The sequence below is a fragment of the Carcharodon carcharias genome, chromosome 16, assembly GCF_017639515.1.
Source record: "Carcharodon carcharias isolate sCarCar2 chromosome 16, sCarCar2.pri, whole genome shotgun sequence".
NCBI lineage: Eukaryota > Metazoa > Chordata > Chondrichthyes > Lamniformes > Lamnidae > Carcharodon > Carcharodon carcharias.
This window is the reverse complement of record NC_054482.1, coordinates 107,838,056-107,858,598: the sequence shown is the minus strand read 5'-3', so window position 1 is coordinate 107,858,598 and position 20,543 is coordinate 107,838,056. Positions and strand designations below refer to the sequence as shown.

Here is a 20,543-nt window from a genome sequence, read left to right as displayed (position 1 = left end):
TTGTGAAGAGGATGGAAGGAGGCTACGAAGTGATTTAGATAGGTGAAGTGAGTGGGGAAAGGTCTGGCAAATGGAGTATAATGTGGGAAAATGTGAAATTGTCCTTTCTGACAGGGAGAATAAAAAAGCTTCTTATCTAAATGGTGAGAGATTGCAGAGCTCTAAGATTCAGAGGGACCTGGGTGTCCTAGGGCATGAATCACAAAAGGCTAGTATGCAGGTACAGCAGGTAATTAGGAAAGCTAATAGAATGTTATAATTTATTGTGAGTGGAATTGATTACAAAAGTAGGGAGATAATGCTTCAGTTATACACGGTACCAGTGAGACTACATCTGGAGTACTGTGCACAGCATTGTTCTCCTTATTTAAAGAAAGATGTAGATGCATTAGAGGCAGTTTGGAGGAGGTTTGCTAGGCTAATACCAGGAATGGACAGGTTGTCTTATGAGGAAAGGCTGGACAGGTTAGGCTTGTACTTCTAAACTACAGTTTAGAAGAGTAAAAGGCAACTTGATTGAAACCTTTAAGATCCTGAGGGGTCTTGACAGGGTGGATGTGGGGAGGATGTTTCCTCTTGTGGCAGAATCTAGAACTAGGGGTCACTGTTTAAAAATAAGGGGCTGCTTATTTAAGACAGAGATGAGGAGAAATTCTCTCTCCCGGGGGTTGAGAGTCTTTGGAACTCTTCCTCAAACGGCAATGGAAGCAGAGTTTTTTGAATATTTTTAAGCAGAGCTAGATAGATTCTTGATAAACAAGTGAGTGAAAGGTTATTAGGGGTAGTCAGGAATGTGGGGTTGAGACCACAATCAGATCAGCCATGATCTTATTGAATGGCGCAGCAGGCTCGAGGGGCCGAGTGGCATAATCCTGCTCCTAATTCGTATGTTCGTATGGACCTTGGGGTTGGCAAAGCTCCCCACCACTGGAGGTTTCCCTCATCTTATGTCTGGGTCTGTTATAGGCTAAGTTGATGGAGAATGATTGCCATGGTTAGTCAAGAGCTCCATTATTGCTGTTTTGTGTACCTATCAGGATGGTGGAAGGGAAATTAGATGGATTGTTTTTTTCCTGTTTAACAATTCCTATGTCCTTATGTAGGGTGACATTGGCAGGAACGGCTATCTGAAAAGATTGTGTGCGAGTTAACTAGGGTTTAACATAAGCATTACCAGCTCAGAAACAGCCGGTACTCTGTTCCAAGTGGACTGCTTTCCTGAAATGCAGCCAGAATGAATCCCAATTTATTTTAAAAATTCAGCAAGAGGATACAAGTCAAAAAATGGATGTGCGATCACTCACTGAGTGCAATCATCTTACTCATCAAGGCTGTTAACCAGATGGCTTCAGGGTCACCATTCGTTACATGAATGGCAAGTTGAACGATGTAATCTCAGACACAAAAATGATAAAATGATGGATATTGACTATCTGCTGTGTTCCCACTAATGTAGTCAGGAGCAGAACCTGCTGTGTCACTGATCGAAATGTTAAAACCATCAGTGCCCCAGAGCTTTGCAGTGCTGTGTTAGTAATGAATGGGGTCACGGGATTCATGTAAAAGCCTCCGCTGTTTCACTGAAGGTGTTAGCCCATTTCTGGATGTGTGGGGCAGACAAACCAATTCATTACCACCTTCGTTCCTAGGAACATTAAAAACGATTGTGCATTTAAAAAAATTTATTCTTTCATGGGGTGTGGGCACCACTGGCAAGGCCGGCAATTGTTACCCAACCCTAACTGCCCTTGAACTGAGTGGCTTGCTAGGCCATTTCAGAGGGCAGTTAAAAGTCAACCACATTGCTGTGGGTCTGGAGTCACATGCGGGCCAGACCAGGTAAGGATGGAAGATTTCCTTCCCAAAAGGACATTAGTGAATCAGATGGGTTTTTAACAACACTTATTGACAGTTGCCACGGTCACCATTATTGAGACTAGCATTATAGTCCAGATTTTTTTTATTTGGGTTTAAATTCCACCAGCTGCTGTAGTGGGATTTGAACCCATCTGCCCAGGGCATTAGCCTGGGTCTCTGGATTACTATAATAAAAAACAGAAAATGCTGGCAAAACTCAGCAGGTCTGGCAGCACCTGTGGAGAGAGAAAAACAGAGTTAACGTTTCGAGTCCGTATGACTCTTCTTCAGAGCTCTGAAGTTTTGCCAGCATTTCCTGGTTTTATTTCAGATTTCCACCATCTGCAGTATGTTGCTTTTGCCTCTGGATGACGAGTTCGGTGACAATCACCACAATGCCACCATCTCCCCAGCTTTAGAGCAACATTCCTTTGATCTTTCATTCATAAACTGTGAGTGTTGCCTCTAATCCCAGTATCACAGGCTGAGGCTTCTAGTCCAGTGCAGAGGTCAGTAACATACTGCAGGTATGAGGGGGTGGGGGTGGGGGGTAGAAGCATTTGCTAGGGTCCCACTAAAGAGAAATTACAGGCTTGTGCTATCTGATATCTGTGCATTAATGTCGAAATCAATAGTTCACATTGCAATTGATTCAAAATAAGGTGAGAACGGGAGGAAGAACATCTTTTAGACCCCAACTACCTGAGATCCCACATCCACTATTCAAAGAGCATTGGGGGGAATTCTTCCCAGTGTCTTGGCCAAGACTTATTTTAAGTGAACCGATATCACTTGAAATAAAGCAAAACACTGAGGATGCTGACAATCTGAAATCTAAACAGAAAATGCTGGAAGTACTCAGAGGATCAGTTTAACATTCTAGGTCATGTCATAAACTGAAACCTCAACTCTTGTGTCTCTCGCCACGGGTGTTGCCAGACCCGCTGAGTGCTTCCAGCATTTTCCGTTTAGGTTTCATTTCGAATTAAAGCCAAGTTATCTGGTTGTTATCACGTTGGTAATTTTGGGATCTTGCTGCACTTGGCTCGGTTGCCATGTTTCCCCACAACAGTGACGACCTTTTGAAGAAAAAGTACATTATCGCTTGTGAACGGCTTTGGGACATCCTGAGGAAGCGTTTGGTGGGATATTCCGGCCTTGCCTGCTGCCGGCATCATCCGGTCACGCCGAAAGACTTTTGGCTGGGCCGCAGTATTGCCGGTGGCGGATCTCACCACCGCTGGGCTGGAAAATCCTGGCCTAAGCCCATGGGATTCAGGGTAATGTAGCAAACTGGATAAAAGGTTGGCTTTGTAACAGGAAACAAAGGGTAATGGTTGATGGATGCCCTTGCGAATGGAAAGTTGTCTCAAGTAGTGTTCCACAGGGCTCGGTGTTGGGACCCTTGCTGTTTGTGTGAAATATTAATGATTTGGACGTGAACGTGGGGGGCACGATTGGGAAATTTGCAGATGACACAAAGATTGGCCGAGTAGTGGATAGTGTAGAGGATAGCCATTATCTCCAGAACAATATGGACGGGTTGGTGGAGTGGGCGGTAAAGTGGCAGATGGATTTTAACATAGAGAAGTGTGAGATCATACATTAAGGGAGGTCAAACAGTTAGAGGGATTACACAATAAATGGGAATATACTAAGAGGGGTAGATGAAGTGAGAGATCTTGGCGTACAAGTACACAGGTTCTTGAAGGCAGCAGTTCAAGTAGACAAGGTTGTAAAGAAGGTGTATGGAATGCTCTCCTTCACTGGCAGAGGTATAGAATATAAAAGTAAGGATATAATTTTGGAATTGTATAAAACACTGGTGAGGCCACAACCGGAGTATTGTGTGCAGTTCTGGTCACATTACAGGAAGGATGTAATAGCTCTGGAGAGAGTGCAGAGGAGATTTACAAGAATGTTGCCAGGGTTAGAAAAGTGTAGCTATGAGGAGAGATTGGATAGGTTGGGGTTATTTTCCTTAGAACAAAGAAGGCTGAGAGGGGACTTGATTGAGGTGTACAAAATTATGAGGGGAATAGATAGAGTGGACAGGATAAAATTGTTTCCCTTGGTGGAGAATTCTAGAACCCGGGGACATAGATTCAAGATAAGTGGCAGAAGGTGTAGGGGGTACATGAGGAAGAACTTTTTTACGCAGAGGGTAGTGGGTGTCTGGAATTCGCTGCCCAAGTTGGTGGTAGAGGCAGAAACTCTAAACTCTTTTAAAAAGTACCTTAAGTGCTGTAAGCTGCAGGGCCAATGGGCAGGGTGCAGGAAGGTGGGATTAGAAAGGGCACCTGGGTGTCCTCGGGTTGGCATGGACAAGATGGGCCGAATGGCCTCCTTCTGTGCTGTAACTTTTCTACGGTCCTATTATCTAGATGCAAGTCTTTCTTTGTGTTCTGGTGGTCGACTGCAACCTTGCTGTAACCTGCATCTCACAAGTTAAACGTGTTGGTTGGTATAATTAGTCAGCCCAGTAACAGAAGAGCCAGAAGAGACTCACTGCTCACCCCTGCTGTAAATGCTCCTTACCAATGACAAAAATGATCTTGATTTGCTTCAAATTTTCTGCAAAAAAGAAAGAGAAATTATTAAATGAAAATTGATTAGCAAACAGACGGAGAAGATGTTTCCTGTTGCTGGTGTGTCCAGAACTAGGGGTGGGGGCTACTGTTTTAAACTTAGGGGTCGCCCTTATAGGATGGAGATGAGAATTTTTCTCTGAGGGTGGTACGACTTTGGAACTCTCTGCCTCAGAAGGCGGGGGAGGCGGAGTCAATGAATATTTTTAAGGCAGAGGTAGGTCGACTCCCTCGCCTAAAGAGAATCTAAGGTTATCAGGGGTAGATGGGAATGTGAAACTAGAAACCCAAACAGATCAGCCGTGATCTTATTGAAGGGTGGAGCAGGCTCGAGGGGCCGAACGGCCTACTTCTGCTCCTATTTCATGTGTTCCTAGATCATAGAAGCTGTGTTTGAACTTCTTTCATACTTCAGATTTTGTGGCTAGGACTAGAAATTAAGACATTAAACAGAGTAGCAGACCAAATGTTTCAGTAATTGTTTTTTGAGTACTTTTATATGAATCATATTTCCGTTCATAGTTTCATTTTAATACACAATTCCTGATAAGGAGGGCATCAAAACATTTTTATCAATTTTTTATTGCCTTAGGAATGGAAGGTTAAGGGGTGATTACAGAATTTGATGGAGTGATGGTGGACAGGAGCCCACAACTAGAGGGTTAATAACCTTCAGAATAAGAGTGAGGGCGTTCAGGAGTGATGTGAGGAAGCACTTCCTCACACAAAGAGTAGAGGAAATGTGGGACTCTCTCTCCACAAAAACGTTTGAGGATAGAGGTCAACTGAAAATTTCAAAACAGATTGAAGTGATGTTTCAACGGGAAGGGTATTAAGGGATCTGTCCTTATGCACTGGGCTAGCAGTGTATAAGGCTGTGAAAAGCCTGTGAAAAGGCTGTGAAAAAAGACAGAGACCTTGGTCCACTCCCGCTGTTCTATTGGATCATGGCTGATGTGTAGCTCACCTCCATTTACCTGCTTTTGATCCATATTCTTTGAAAGCTCACAGAAATCTATCAAGCTCACTCTGGGAAATTTCAATTGACCCATTATTCGGTGCTTTTTGTGGAGGAAGAGATTTCCAGGTATCTACCACTTGCTATGCAACGTTCTGTGCCACAAAGCATTGGTGAGACAGAGCTCATGAGTTCTTTTAAAAGTGAATGATGTAGTTGGCTGGAGGAGTGAGCACAAAAGTGGGATTTGTTCTGGTACGAGTGTAGATGGAGACAGAGAGATACAGAGGGTGGAATCGTCCCACATTCACACTAAGTGTGGTAGCGGGTGGGTAAAACAACATTTTACCATTTTGATGGTGTGTGGGCTCTCATTCACCTGCCCACCATCACCTCACCGCTTCATCACGCCGGGCGCCATATTTTAAGTCCAGCCGCAAGCACACGCCTCTCAGTGCTTCCAGACCACGACTGTTACATGAAAGGCAGGTAGGTCCCAAAAGACAAAAAGACTGCAGACCCTCGCTTCAGTGATGCCTCTCTGGAATGCTTTTGGATGCGGTGGAGTCCAGTGGGGACGTCCTATAGCCTCATTCTGGCTGCAGGATGGGCAGTGGCATCACCAACCAGATTTGGGAGGTGATGGTAGCAGTGGTCAGTGCCCTTCAAAAGAGGACAGCCACCAAGTGCCAGGGTAACTCACTCTTCTCATCACTCTCAACTCACACAATCACTGACCCATCACACATCCACAGGGCCCTCACTCACTGCCAGTGCAAGGGACATCACCATTCATTCTCTCACACACACCTGCAATGTCCTCAGCCTGTCCATGGGACCACTCACCACCCACGCATGCCAGGCATACTTATCATCTGGCCCAGCCGGTATCCTGCTTACACTCTCTCCATCTCTATTCATACAGGGCAAGCTGGCACACAACAGCAGGGAGAGGTCGCGGACCAGTGGAGGAATGCCTGAGATCAAGGTCCTCACCGACTTTGAAAACAGAGCCATCCAGCTGGCTGGCAACAATCTGGACTAGTCCTGTGCTGATGGTGAGGTCAGCAGTGCTCTGCCAAGTGAGGGTCCAGTATCATACATCAGACAACCATGCTGTGAGTGGTACGTCCTGTTCACATGGCCACTGCAATGCACTAATTATCTCCCTTTGCTTCCGCAGGCACATTTGGGGAACTGCCCACAGAGTCCATGATCCAGGGCATCCAATCAAGCCCCAAAGAAACCTCTGAAGAAGAAGATGGAGGCACCCTCATTGAAGGCCCATCACAGCACTCACCCACACCCTTCAACAGCACAGAGACACACACCTCGGTGGGACCTAGCTTTAGAGTAGCTTTGGGATCACAATCTGGTGAGCACATCGCACTTTCTGATCCACAGCAGGCGGAGGCAGGGACTTCCCAGGTTCCTGGCACTTGGAGGGCTGCTGGAGGCCAGAACGTTGCTGAGTCTGAGTCAGGTGACGAGCCTCCGTACTCGGCCATGTCACAGTTGCTGGAGCTGCAAAGGCAAGCTCAGGAACGTCAGGAAGGGATGTCCGCTGCACTCCTCAGATTGCAGGGCATGATGGAGGAGTCCATCCGCCTTCAGACTGAGGTGATAGTGTGTTGGCATGCCAGCGCTGAAGTCAACATTGGTAGGATGGCAGTTGCCATGGAGACCTTGGTCCAGGAAGTCCTGCACTGCTGCGTGGGCTGAACTCCATCGCTGAGGCCATAGTTGGCCTCCAACAGTGAGCATGTGAGAGGGGTGAAGTGCAGCCTGATCTCACTCCAGCTACCCCTTCTGCTCAAGGAGTCAGCCACGGGCCCTCAGACACCCATAGGGAGGAGGAGGATCAGCCAGTATACAACCCCAGGGCCATCCATCCAGGTGACTCTGGGCATGTCCAGCCCATCTGACTCCCATCTAATTGTGACCTCAGCAGCTCCAGCTTCACAGGCCGAGGAGGGTGCCTCCAAAGCAGACCAGGGCCCTGCAAGTCTCATCCCTCCAGAGAACAGGCTGCCTCCACTTCCGCTCAGGATGTCCAGGGAGCACCAAGATGTAGTGGCAGGGTTAGGAAAGTTAAAAGAATTAGTTGCACAGTCTGGGCATGGGTGTTAATCGCTTGTACATACTGTTCACTATCGTCAATAAACTCCCAAGAATGTCTCCCTGCCTGTGGCTCCTTGTTCTGATGAGCAGTGTTCTTGTCACTCAGATGTGAAACCTTTCTGCACAAGCTAAAAGGCAGGTGTCTCAGTCCAGGGCCTCTTCTCTCTGCTCTGTGCAGCCTCCAGACCAAAATGCCAGTCTGGCCTCACACTCCCTGGACACATTACTGATGCCTGCACCTCGGTGGTGCTGTTCATTGCTGCCAGAATGTAGTGGGCAGGCATCACAGAGTTCTCTCATTCTCTCTGTGTGCTCTTAGCACCTTTAAGGTGGGTCTGGCCCCCATCACACCAGCATCTGTGACCAGTGATGCTGTGCATCAGCTCCTGAAGGGCTCAAGTGCTGAAGGCTGACAAAGGATCAGATGCGTCTGAAGTTTCATGGCTGCATCTCTGAGATGGCCCTGATCATGGAGCGCAAGTGAGCTGCCCTTGGCCTGACAGGAGTCAGACATTCTCAGAGGCTATGTGAAGATCTATGGAGTGTCTTCACGGCAAGTTGTCATCATCCTCCTGCGATTGAGCCACTATTAGGGCTTCCACTGCATCTCCAGGACAGGAGCATTCTCACAGAGGGTATTGGTGCTGCCATAGCCAGACTGGAGTCAAACGTTCACAACTGTGATTTTAGGATCTATGGGGACACCTCACTGCACGTCGTCATCATCCTCCACAAATCTGGCAGCTATGAGGGCCTCCCAAGCATGCCTGCCTCATCTAGCCAGTGTGAGGGCCTCATCCCCATTCATTGTCGCTTTCGAGGACCCCCTCACCCTCATCCCTGTTGGTGTCCTCATCCGAGGAGACATGCAACTCCTCCATCTCCTCCTCAGCCAGCTCCTCTCCCCGTTGGAGTGCCAGGTTGTGAAGGGCGCAGCAGATGATGACAATGCGTGACACCCTCTGCGGACTGTATTGCTGGGCTCCACCAGACTGGTCCAGGCACCTGAGCCTCATCTTCAGCATCCCGATGGTCTGCTCCACCAAGTTGCGAGCTGCAGCATGAGCCCCATTATACCGTCGCTCTGCTGCGGTCTGAGGCAACCGCACGGGTGTCACCAGCCACAGCCTCTGCGGGTAACCCTTGTCCCCGAGGATCCATCCCTGCAGCTTCTGTAGATCCTGGAAGACTTCAGGGATCTGTGACCGACTGAGGATATAGGATTCGTGAACACTCCCTGGAAACTGTGCGCACACCTGCAGGATGTGTTTGTGGTGGTCGCACACCAGCTGCACGTTCAGTAAGTGGAATCCCTTGTGGTTGATATAGTTCAGGTCGTGTTGTGGCAGAGATCTGAGCGCCACATGAGAGCAATCGATTGCACCCCGAACTTGTGGGAAACCCGAGATCAGGGCGAATCCAATCGCTGTTGCATCCTGGCTTTCCTGATCCTGGGCGAAATGCACAAAGTTGTGTGCCCACGAGAAGATGGTGTCTGTGACCTCATTTGTGGGTGGAGGCTTGTGATATCTCGCAGAGGTCACCTGTGGAGCCCTGAAATGAGCCACTGGCATAGAAATTGAGTGCCATGGTCAATTTCAGGGCCATTGGCAGTGGCTAGCAGATGTGAGTGACCAGTTCCCTAGACGTGCGCAGTCTTCGATGACACTGGTTCTCGGTCATCTGCAGGAATGAAAGGTGGGGTCTATAGACCCTGGGTGTCGCTAGGCGCTGATCAGAGGTGTCTTGCTGTGGCTCTTGGGCGGCATGTGTGGGAGCTCCAGCCGCCACTTCTCCCTGAGGCTGATGCTCCTGCCTCTGCACAGCCAGGAGCCTCAGTCACTCTCTCCTCCTCCGGCTTTGCGCTCTGTAGGCCATCAGGCATACAGTTAGTTCACCAAGCTCCACGATCCTGATGTACTCCTCCTGCAGGATGAAAGAGAGACATGCGAGGTTAGCTTGGGCGTATTAAGAACCTCTCTTGGTTAAGTGTGAAGGCCCCTTAATGCTTCCCGGAGAGTGCTGGCCACCACTTGGATGGTCAGAGATTAGTGGGCTGCATAAAACCTCAACCAGCTCCATCCCAGTCTACACAACCAATTGGCAGCGATTTGCCCATTGGACTGCATGCTGTACTGTCAGCCCTTTTTTCTCTTATTCATTCACAGGATGTGGGCTTCACTGGCTGGGCCAGCATTTATTGCCCATCCCTAGTTGCCCTCAAGGAGGTGGTGGTGAGCTGCCTTCTTGAATCGCTGCAACCCATGTGATGTAGGTACCCACAGTGCTGTTGGGAAGGGAGTTCTAGAATTTTGACCCAGCGACAGTGAAGGAACGGCCGATATATTTCCAAGTCAGGATGGTGAGTGGCTTAGAGGGAACTTCCCGATGGTGGTGTTTCCATCTATCTGCTGCCCTTCTCCTTCTAGATTGTATGGGTTGTGGGTTTGGAAGGTGCTGTCTAAGGAGCCTTGGTGAAGTCCTGCAGTGCATCTTGTAGATGGTACACACTGCTGCTACTGTGCATTGGTGGTGGAGGGAGTGACTGTTTGTGGATGTGGTGGCAATCAAGCTTTGTCCTGGATGGTGTCAAGCTTCTTGAATGTTGTGGGAGCTGCACTCATCCAGGTAAATGGGGAATATTCCATCACATTCCTAACTTCTGCCTTGTAGAGGGTGGACAGGTTTGGGGAGTCAGGTGGTGAGTTACGCATCACGTGATTCCTAGCTTCTGACCTGCTCTTGTAGCCACAGTATTTATATGGCTAGTCCAGTTCAGTTTCTGGTCAATGGTAACCCCCAGGATGTTGATAGTGGGGGATTCAATGATGGTAATGCCATTGAATGTCAAGGGGCGATAGTTGAATTCTCTCTTGTTGGAGATGGTCATTGTCTGACACTTGTGTGATGCAAATGTTACTTGCCATTTGTCAGCCCAAGCCTGGATATTCAGTATCTGAGGAGTTGTGAATGGTGCTGAACATTGTGCAATCATCAGCGAACATCCCACTTCTGACCTTATGATGGAAGGAAGGTCATTGATGAAGCAGCTGAAGATGGTTGGACCTGGAACACTACCCTGAGGAACTCCTGCAGTGATGTCCTGGAGCTGAGGTGACTGACCTCCAACAACCACAACCATCTTCCTCTGTGCTAGGTATGACTCCAACCAGTGGAGAGTTTTCCCCCTGATTCCCATTGGCTTCAGTTTTGCTAGGGCTCCTTGATGCCACACTCGGTCAAATGCGACCTAGATGTCAAGGGCAGTCACTCTCACCTCACCTCAGGAGTTCAGCTCTTTTGTCCATGTTTCAACCAGGGATATAATGAGGTTGGGAATTGAGTGGCCCTGGCAGAACCAAAACTGGGTCTCAGATTATTGCTAAGCAAGTGCTGCTTGATAATACTGTTGGTGACCCCTTCCATTACTTCAATGATGATGGAGAGTAGACTGATGGGGAGATAATTGACTGGGTTGGATTTGTCCCACTTCTTGTGTACAGGACATACGTGGGCGATATTCCACATAGCCGGGTAGATGCCAGTATTGTAGCTGTACTGGAACAACTTGGCTAGGGGCGCGGCAAGTTCCAGAGCACAAGTCTTCAGTACTATGGCTGGAATATTGTCAAGGCCCATAGCCTTTGCATTATCCAGAGCCTTCAGCCATTTCTTGATATCACGTGAATCGAATTGGCTGAAGACTGGCATCTGTGATGCTGGGACCTCTGGAGGAGGCCGAGATGGATCATCCACTCCGCACTTCTGGCTGAAGTTTGCTGCGAATACTTCAGCCTTATCTTTTGCACTGATGTGCTGGCTCCTCCATCATTGGGAATATTTGTGGAGCCTCCTCCTCCAGTGAGTTGTTTAATTGTCCACCACCATTCATGACTGGATATGGCAGGATTGCAGAGCTTAGATCTGATCTGTTGATTGTGGGATTACTTAGCCCTGTCTATCCCTTGCTTTTTATGCTGTTTGGCATGTGAGTAGTCCTATGTTGTAGCTTCATCAGATTGACACCTCATTTTTAGGTATGCCCTGGTGCTGCTCCTAGCATGCCCTCCTGCACTCTTCATTGAACTGGGGTTGATCCCCTGGCTTGATGGTGATGATAGAGTTGGGGATATGCTGGGCTATGAGGGTCCAGATTGTGGATGAGTACAATTCTGCTGCTGCTGATGGCTCAGAGCACCTCATGGATGCCCAGTCTTGAGGTTGCTAGATCTGTTCAAAATTTATCCCGATCAGCATGGTGGTAGTGCCGCACAAGACGATGGAGGGTATCCTCAATGTGAAGGCAGGATTTTGTCTCCATGATGACTGTGTGGTGGTTACTCCTACCGATACTGTCATGGACAGATGCATCTGCGGTAGGCAGGTTGGTGAGGAGGAGGTCAAGAATGTTTTTCCCTCTTGTTGGTTCCCTCACCACCTGCTGCAGACCCAGCCTAGCAGCTATGTCCTTTAGGACTCGGCCAGTAGTGGTGCTACCGAGCCCCTGTTGGTGATGGACATACAAGTCCCCCACCCTTTGGAGCACTTGGTGGCTCTTTGATGCCTCTGCATTACTTGAGTGGGCAGATAAGCTAGAAGCCCAACTCCAATCACTTCAATGTGGCTGCACCTGAACTGTCAGAGCTGCAAAGGAACGGTCACTTTATTCGTGCTCCCTAATGCTTGACCACTTCCCTCGCCCACCCTACCCCGACAGGGCTACCCCAAACCCTGACTCCCAGCAGCCCTCAAGCTTGAAGTCCAACCGGTTACCATTGCGAGCACTACACAACGTTACTCTGTACACACCTCTGAGTTCCCCTCAAATTGCAGCCCGCCAAGTGCATGTCCCTTCTGTGCTGTTGTGAAACACATCAGTGAGAAAATGGATGATCTGGTGGTGGGGAGGAATTATTCCGGCCGGCAAGAATGCATAAGATCATAAGAGCCATAAGACATAGGAGCAGAAATTAGGCCATTCGGCCCATCGAGTCTGCTCCCCCATTCAATCATGGCTGATAAGTTTCTCAACCCTATTCTCCCGCCTTCTCCCCGTAACCTTTGATCCTCTTACCAATCAAGAATCTATCTATCTCGGTCTTAAATACACTCAATCACCCGGCCTCCACAGCCTTCTGTGGCAAAGAATTCCATAGATTCACCACTCTCTGGCTAAAGAAGTTTCTCCTCATCTCTGTTCTAAAAGGTCTTCCCTTTACTCTGAGGCTGTGCCCTCGGGTCCTAGTCTCTCCTACTAATGGAAACATCTTCCTCACGTCCACTCTATCCAGGCCTTTCAGTATTCTGTAAGCTTCAATCAGATCCCCCCTCATCCTTCTAAACTCCATCGAGTATAGACCCAGAGTCCTCAAACATTCCTCGTATGTTAAACCTTTCATTTTTTCAATGCAAAGCCGGAGGAGGAGAGAGTGACTGAGGCTCCTGGCTGTGCAGAGGCAGGAGCAGCAGCCTCAGGGAGAAGTGGCGGCTGGGGGTCCCACACGTGCCGCCTGAGAGCCACTGCAAGCTGCCTCTGATCAGCGCCCAGCGACACCCAGGGTCTATAGATGCCATCTTTCATTCCTGCAGATGACCGAGAACCAATGTCATGAACAAGAAGGAAAAACATAACGATATGCTGATGTATTACAATGAGGTTCCCAATGATTGCAACCTGCCATTGTGCTGATCGCAAACTGGATTCACACCATGGAAAATTCCGCTGAGAGGGAGAGACACACAGACAGAGAGAGACACAGAGAGAGAGACAGAGAGAGAGAGAGAGACAGAGAGAGAGAGAGAGACAGAGAGAGAGACACACAGAGAGAGAGAGAGACATAGAGAGAGAGAGAGAGACAGAGAGAGACACACAGAGAGAGAGAGACACACAGAGAGAGAGAGAGAGAGAGAGAGAGAGACACACAGACAGAGAGAGACACAGAGAGAGAGAGAGACACAGAGAGAGAGAGAGAGAGACACACAGAGAGAGAGAGAGACACACAGACAGATAGAGACAGAGAGAGACACACAGAGAGAGAGAGACACACACAGACAGAGAGAGACAGAGAGAGAGACACAGAGAGAGAGAGAGAGAGAAAGAGACAGACGGAAAAAGAGACAGAGAAAGAGAGACAGAGAGAGGGAGAGATTTCCTGGTGAATGGCCTGTTTCTGTGCTGTAAGAACTCCTTCTACTCAACATCATTCTACTCAGAAGCTAAAGCCTCTCATACTCTTCATCTCCCTCTCCTCTTATAAACCTATCCTGAGCTTCATGTCACACAGCAATGTCCTGACCACAGTCGACCTGCCTGGTTTGAATTAAAACAAAAGCTTGGCAGTTAACGGTTCCCTGGTGCATTCTCCCTGGCAGCGCCTCTACCAATCAGAGTCCTCTTGCCAACCAATCAGCATCCCCTTCTCATGCAGCGTCAATTGTTGTTCCCTTTAGATTTGGTATTCTTGCGAATCTGTCCTGAGTGCAAAATGAAAACTTTTGGCAGCGTGTCTTTATTTTTCAGCAATAATCTTTTAAAATGTAAACCTCGGCCATTGTACCACTATCAGCTGCTGAACTTCACCTTGTTTTCTACAGCCTGGGGGGTGAGCTGCACCGCACGTTTTGGCCCTTTGCTTGGGATTCCAAGTTAAAAATCAATACTCACCTTCCACTTTGATATCTTCTGATGTTGTGGACTGGTTATCGGTCTGTCAAGTGCAAAGGTAAAATGGAAAAATCTTATTGAAATGCACGTTAGAGCTTTTGAGTTGTACATTTATTGAGGGCTATTATTTTATCATTCATGCAGTTTGAGTTAAAATAAGCATTGGTCCTCAGTGAAGACTTGAGCATCACGATACAGCAATAAAAATCGAAGTGTTTGTACTACTGAGAATATTTCCAACATCGTTGTACTACATTTGTACTGCAGTTTGATGGGGGGGAATGTGAAATGCACTTTTCTGAGACAACAAATCAAAAACACACCCACACATTTGGTTTTCAAAAGGCATGTGAGCCACTGGGAGTTCCTGACCCCTCTGGAGTCTTGGCACTCTGTTAGGATGGGCGAGACGGGCGATAGGCTGGGTGTCGGGTTAGGTTGTGTGCCAGGGGGACGCCAGGGCAGACGCTGGGCTAGAGAGGTGGGACGAGGCGTGGGGGGATGTCATTCTTGGCTGCCAAGCTGGACCACATGGGTATCAACTGTTGCCACTTAGGAAATGGTACCATTGCCTTTGGAACCCGAAGCCCAATTCAAATTGACACCTTCATGGAAAGTTGGAAGAAAATTGGCAAAAAAAAGAGACAAGTTATCCAGATTTTTGCTTCTTCAGATATGGGATTAAAAGTAAAGTGAACGTCTGAACAGATGGATGGATTGAATGGGTGTTCTTCGAGCAGCACTGACCTCTTTATTTGTAGATCAGATTCCTCCCTCCCCAAGAGGTTAATAGTACAAAAATGGCAGGTTGTGCAGTAAAATTCCAAAAGTAAGTGAGGGGCTAGGAATTCTGTGGCAAATACTCACTTCCCAACTCCCCAAAGCCTGCCTACCATCTACAGAGGTAGAAGTGTGATGAAACACTCTCCACTTGTGGATGAACTCCAACAACACAAGAAGCTTGCCATCATACAGGTCAATTGATCAACATCCCACACATCACTTTAAACAATGACGCCTTCCACTACTGGCACACCATAGCAGCAGTGTGTACCATATAGAGGGTGCACTGCAGCAAATCACCAAGCTTCTTCAACAGTGCCACCCTCTAGTACCGAGGAGGACAAGGGCAGCAGGCACACGAGAACACCACCATCTGCAAGTTCTCCTCCAAATTGCACCTTGACTTGGAACTAAATCGCTGTTCTTCACTGTTGCTGGGTCAAAGTTTTGGAACTCTCTCACTAACAGCACGTGGCTGGACCCACACCAGACCGATGGTGGAGGTTAAAGAAGGTGGCTCACCACCATCTTCTCACGGACAATCAGAAATAAACAATTTGAGTTTATGTAGCACCTTTTTTCATAATAAACCCTGCCAGTGTACTCCACAGGAGCACTATGAAGCAAAATTGGACACAGCCACATAAGGAGATCTTAGGGCACAGGAGAGCTTGGTCAAAGAGGTGGAACGGGCAACAAATGTTGGCCTTGTCAGCGATGCCCACATCCATTACAAAATACTAGCCTACTTGATCCGATGCCCAGGGGTGAGCTGCAATGTGCCAGTTTGATTTAGACTATTGGCTTCCAAACAACTTTGTGGCTTCTCTGAGATTGTGGAGAGGGTTCTTTAGTGATACCCAGAGTATTCCCAGGTACCAATGCAATGTGAGTGAAAATGCAACTGAGAGATGAGGCTGACAGTAAAGGACCTGCAGTTCTTCCAGAGCCTTTCAGCACCTCTTAAAATCCTGAGGTGCTTTTCAACTCATGAAATACTATTTTGAAGTGTAGTCACAGTTGTAAAAGTAGGAAACGTGGCAGTCAATTTGTGCGCAGCAAGCTCCCACAAGAAGAACGTGATACATGACTATATAATCAACAAAATAGCCATGCCACTTACTGAAATGTCTGCCTGTCTGTGTGAATAAACACATGTACTTTCATTGCTTTCTCTTTCTGATGAATAATGTTGCACTTGGCATTACCAGGCTAGAGGGAAGTAGTCTAGCTGTAAAATTGAGGATAACTGTTAGCATGATGAGGACGTTAAGTTGACTTTTAATAGTTGCAGTCAAAACCGTGAGAGGTTTTGATAGTTTCTCCTTATTTATTCTGTCTCCATTGACAGGAGCATTGTTGTTCACAAAACACATTGAGGTAATTGGAAAAAGGACCAGAGGGGAGATGAGGAGAAACTTTTCTTATGCAGTGAGTCACTAAGACCTAGAATGCATTGCTTAAAAAGGTAAAAGCAGAATCAATAGAATATTTTTAAAAAGGGAATTTGATATATACTTGAAAAGGAAAAATTCTCAAGGCTACGGGGAAAGGGCAAGCAATGGGACTAATCCAGATAGTTCTTTCAAAGAGCTGGAGTAGGCACGATGGGCTGAATGGCTTCCTCCTGTGCCGGAAGCCTCCAATCGAACAAAGTTTGAAGTGTGCCAATTTATCCTGAGAGGGTGCGCAGACAGATCTCTGCAACAAAAAGGAGCTTTCAACGGAAAATTAATTCAATTCCGATAGGGAAATTTAAAAAAAACTCATTTACATACAAGCCTTTGACAGGCTTCGTGAAAGGAATGCAGAAAGATAGAGAACTGGGATAATGAGGGACGCTTTCATTCACCCACACAGATCATTTTAATATGCTTTAGCATTTCCCATTAACTGTCATATTTCTCACAGTTGGAGCCTGTGTTAATAGAAGTCAACTGATATTTAATTTCCTTTTGTAAAACACTTTCAGTGAACAATAGTGCTTTCTGCAGCAATGAAATTTTAACGCCAATGAGACAAGCTTTATGGCCATATTTGGAACAATTGTTTGTTTGGTCAGGGGAGGGATTTGGTTGGAGACAATCACGTTAACTCTTGGTCTTCATAATTTCCTTTAAGAAATGTGCAGGAAGCAATCGGATTCCAGCTCTCACTGAATAGGGTAGATGGGAATAGAGGACATTTTGAGAAAACACGAAAAGGATTCTTTTCCCTATTCATTCGTGGGATGTTGGTATTATCAGCAAGGCCGGCATTTGTTGCCCAACCCTAATTCCCCCTTGAGAAGGTGGTGGTGAGCCATCTTCATGAACTGTTGCAGTTCATGTAGTGTAGGTACACCCACCGTGCTGTTAGGGAGGGAGTCCCAGGATTTTTTTCCAATATGGGAAGGCTGCTTTGTGCAAAGTTTGGATAAGACTGTCCTTCATTCTGTAATCACAACCAGCCAGAGTTTAAGGATAGGGAACAGGGAGCCAGGCAACTGGAAAGATTGGGGAAGAGAGGGTGCAGACACTGGGAACAGAGTCATTGGCAGGGGCTGGGAGGAAGAGTGAGGAAAGGTGGTTGAGATGGAGAAGGGTGAGGGACAAAAGGAGAGTGGTGGTAGAGGCTGGGATGGAGAAAGAGTGACTACCATAAGGGTACCGTAGTTTTGTGGTTATGTTGCTGGACGAGTAAGTCAGTAGCTTGGATTCATAATAATAAACCCAAGTTCAAATCCCATCATGGTAGTAAGAAAATTGGAAACGTTTTGGCAATAACAAGTTGGTATGAGTAGAACCGACCAGGTTATCAAAACACAATCAGTTGACGAATGTCCGTCATGCACAGAAACCAGCTCATCTGCCCTGTCTGACTCCAGACCCACAACAATGTTGGTCTCAGCAGCCCTCTGAAGTGGCCTAGCAAGCCACACAGTTGTATCAAGCTACTCCCACCATCACCTACAAGGCTACAAACCAAAATCTGGAAAGTGGGATTAGACTAGATAACTCTTTTTTGGTTGGCACAGACTATGGGCTGAATGGCCTCCTTCTCTTGAAAGAAAAAGCCTGAGGGTGACCTAATCGAGGTCTTTAAAATGATGAAAGTTCTGATAGAGTGGATACAGAGAGAATGTTTCCTCTTGTGGAGAAGAGTGCAAGAGGGCATGCCAGGAGCAGCACCAGGTGCTTAAAAATGAGGTGTCAACCTGGTGAAGCCATAACACAGGATTACTTGTGTTCCAAACAGCATAAGCAGCAAGTGATAGACAGAGCTAAGTGATCCCACAACCAACAGATGTGGCAGTCCTGCTACATCCAGTCGTGAATGGTGGTGGACAATTAAACAACTCACTGGAGGAGGAGGCTCCACAAATATCCCCATCTTCAATGACGGAGGAGCCCAGCACATTAATGCAAAAGATAAGGCTGAAGCAGTTGCAACAATCTTCAGGCAGAAGTGCCAAGTGGATGATCAATCTCAGCCTCCTCTGGATCCCAGCATCACAGAGGCCAGTGTTCAGCCAATTCCATTCACTTCACGTGATAATGAGAAACGGCTGAAGGCACTGGATACTGCAAAGGCTATGGGCCCTGACATCTTTCCGGCAATAGTACTGAAGACTTGTGCTCCAGAACTTGCCGTGCCCCTAGCCAAGCTTTTCCAGTATAGCTACAACACTGGCATCTACCTGGTATGTGGAATATTGCCCAGGAATGCCTTGTACACAAAAAGCAGGACAAATCCAACCCAGCCAATTACCATCGCATCAGTCTACTCTCGATCATCAGTAAAGTGATGGAAGGGATCATTAACAGTGCTATTAAACAGCACTTGCTTAGCAATAACCTGTTTACTGACGTCCAGTTTGGGTTCTGCCAGGACCACTCAGCTCCTGACTTCATTACAGCCCTGGATCAAACATGGACAAAAGAGCTGAACTCCCAAGATGAGGTGAGAGTGACTGCCCTTGACATCAAAGCAGCATTTGACCAAATGTGGCATCAAGGAGCCCCAGCAAAACTGGAGTCAATGGGAATCAGGGGGAATACTCACTGGTTGGTGTCATACCTAGCACAAAGCAAAATGGTTGTGGCTGTTGGAGGTCAGTCATCTCAGCTCCTGGACATCACCGCAGAGTTCCTCAGGGTAGTGTCCTCGGCCCAATAATCTTCAGCTGCTTCAACAATGACCTTCCTTCCATCATAAGGTCTGAAGTGGGGATGTTCGCTGATGATTGCACAATGTTCAGCACCATTTGCGACTCCTCAGATACTGAAGCAGTCCATGTCCAAATGCAGCAAGACTGGACAATATCCAGGCTTGGGGTGACAAGTGGCAAGTAACATTCATGCCACACAAGTGTCAGGCAATGACCATCTCCAGTGAGGGAGAATCTAACCATCGCCCCTTGATTTTCAATAGCATTACCATCACTGAATCCCCCACTATCAACATCCTGGGCGTTACCATTGACCAGAAACTGAACTGGACTAGCCATATAAATACTGTGGCTACATGAGCAGGTCAGAGGCTGGGAATTCTGCAGCGAGTAATGCACCTCCTGACTCCCCAAAACCTGTCCATCTACAAGGCACAAGTTAGGAGTGTGATGGAATACTCCCCACTTCCCTGGATGAGTGCAGCTCCTACAACACTCAAGAAGTTTGACACCATCCAGGACAAAGCAGCCCACTTGATTGGCACCACATCCACAAACATTTACTCCCTCCACCACTGACATACAGTAGCAGCAGTGTGTACCATCTACAAGATGCACAGAAGGAATTCACCAAGGCTCCTTCAACAGCACCTTTCAAACCCATGACTACTATCATCTAGAAGGACAAGGGCAGCAGATAGATGGGAACACCACCACCTGCAAGTTCCCCTCCAAGTCACTCACCATCCTGGCTTGGAAATATATTGGCCGTTCCTTCACTATCGCTGGGTCAAGTTCCTGGAACTCCCTCCCTAACAGCACTGTGGGTGTACCTACACCACATGGACTGCAGCGGTTCAAGAAGGCAGTTCACCGCCACCTTCTCAAGGGTAATTAGGGATGGGCAATAAATGCTGGCCCAGCCAGCGAAGCCCACATCCCGTGAATGAATAAAAAAAAACTAGAGGCCGTCAATATAAGATCGGCACCAAGAAATCCAATCGGGAATCCAGAAGAAGCTTTAAGCAGTTGAGCCATCGGATGCCCCACAGCATAAAGCTTTAACGAGCAACCCATTCATTAAGCTATGTCATGATGTTGTCTTATGCTGCGTGTTTGCCAAATTTGGCCAAATGGTGGCATTAAAACCAAAATGAAAGGCATCTCCGTCTCGTGAGAGGTGATCAAATTTTGAACGAAACTCAAAATCCTTTCAGCAAAACAGCTAAATTGGAATATTGCAATACAAGTTACTAGAACTGTTGAAATACAAAACAATAAAAAAGGAAATCTAAAATAAAAATAGGTAGAAATAAAAATATAAAAATAGGCAGAATGTGAAAGGTTTTTTTTAAAAAAAGGGATGTGGGCATCACTGGCTAGGCCAGTATTTATTGCCCATCCCAAGTTGCCCTTGTTCAA

General features: G+C 47.2%; 1 protein-coding gene across 1 annotated transcript in view; it reads right to left on the bottom strand.

Moving 5' to 3' along the window:
• The window catches only part of ak5 (adenylate kinase 5), a 79,496-nt gene that overhangs the window by 9,287 nt on the left and 49,666 nt on the right, over positions 1-20,543 (bottom strand). Inside the window, exons 9-10 of the mRNA XM_041208296.1 lie at positions 14,189-14,231; positions 4,396-4,431 (exon numbers count right to left, since the gene is read on the bottom strand). Of these exons, the coding sequence (XP_041064230.1) occupies positions 4,396-4,431; positions 14,189-14,231 (79 nt within the window). The remainder of the gene's footprint in view (positions 1-4,395; positions 4,432-14,188; positions 14,232-20,543) is intronic.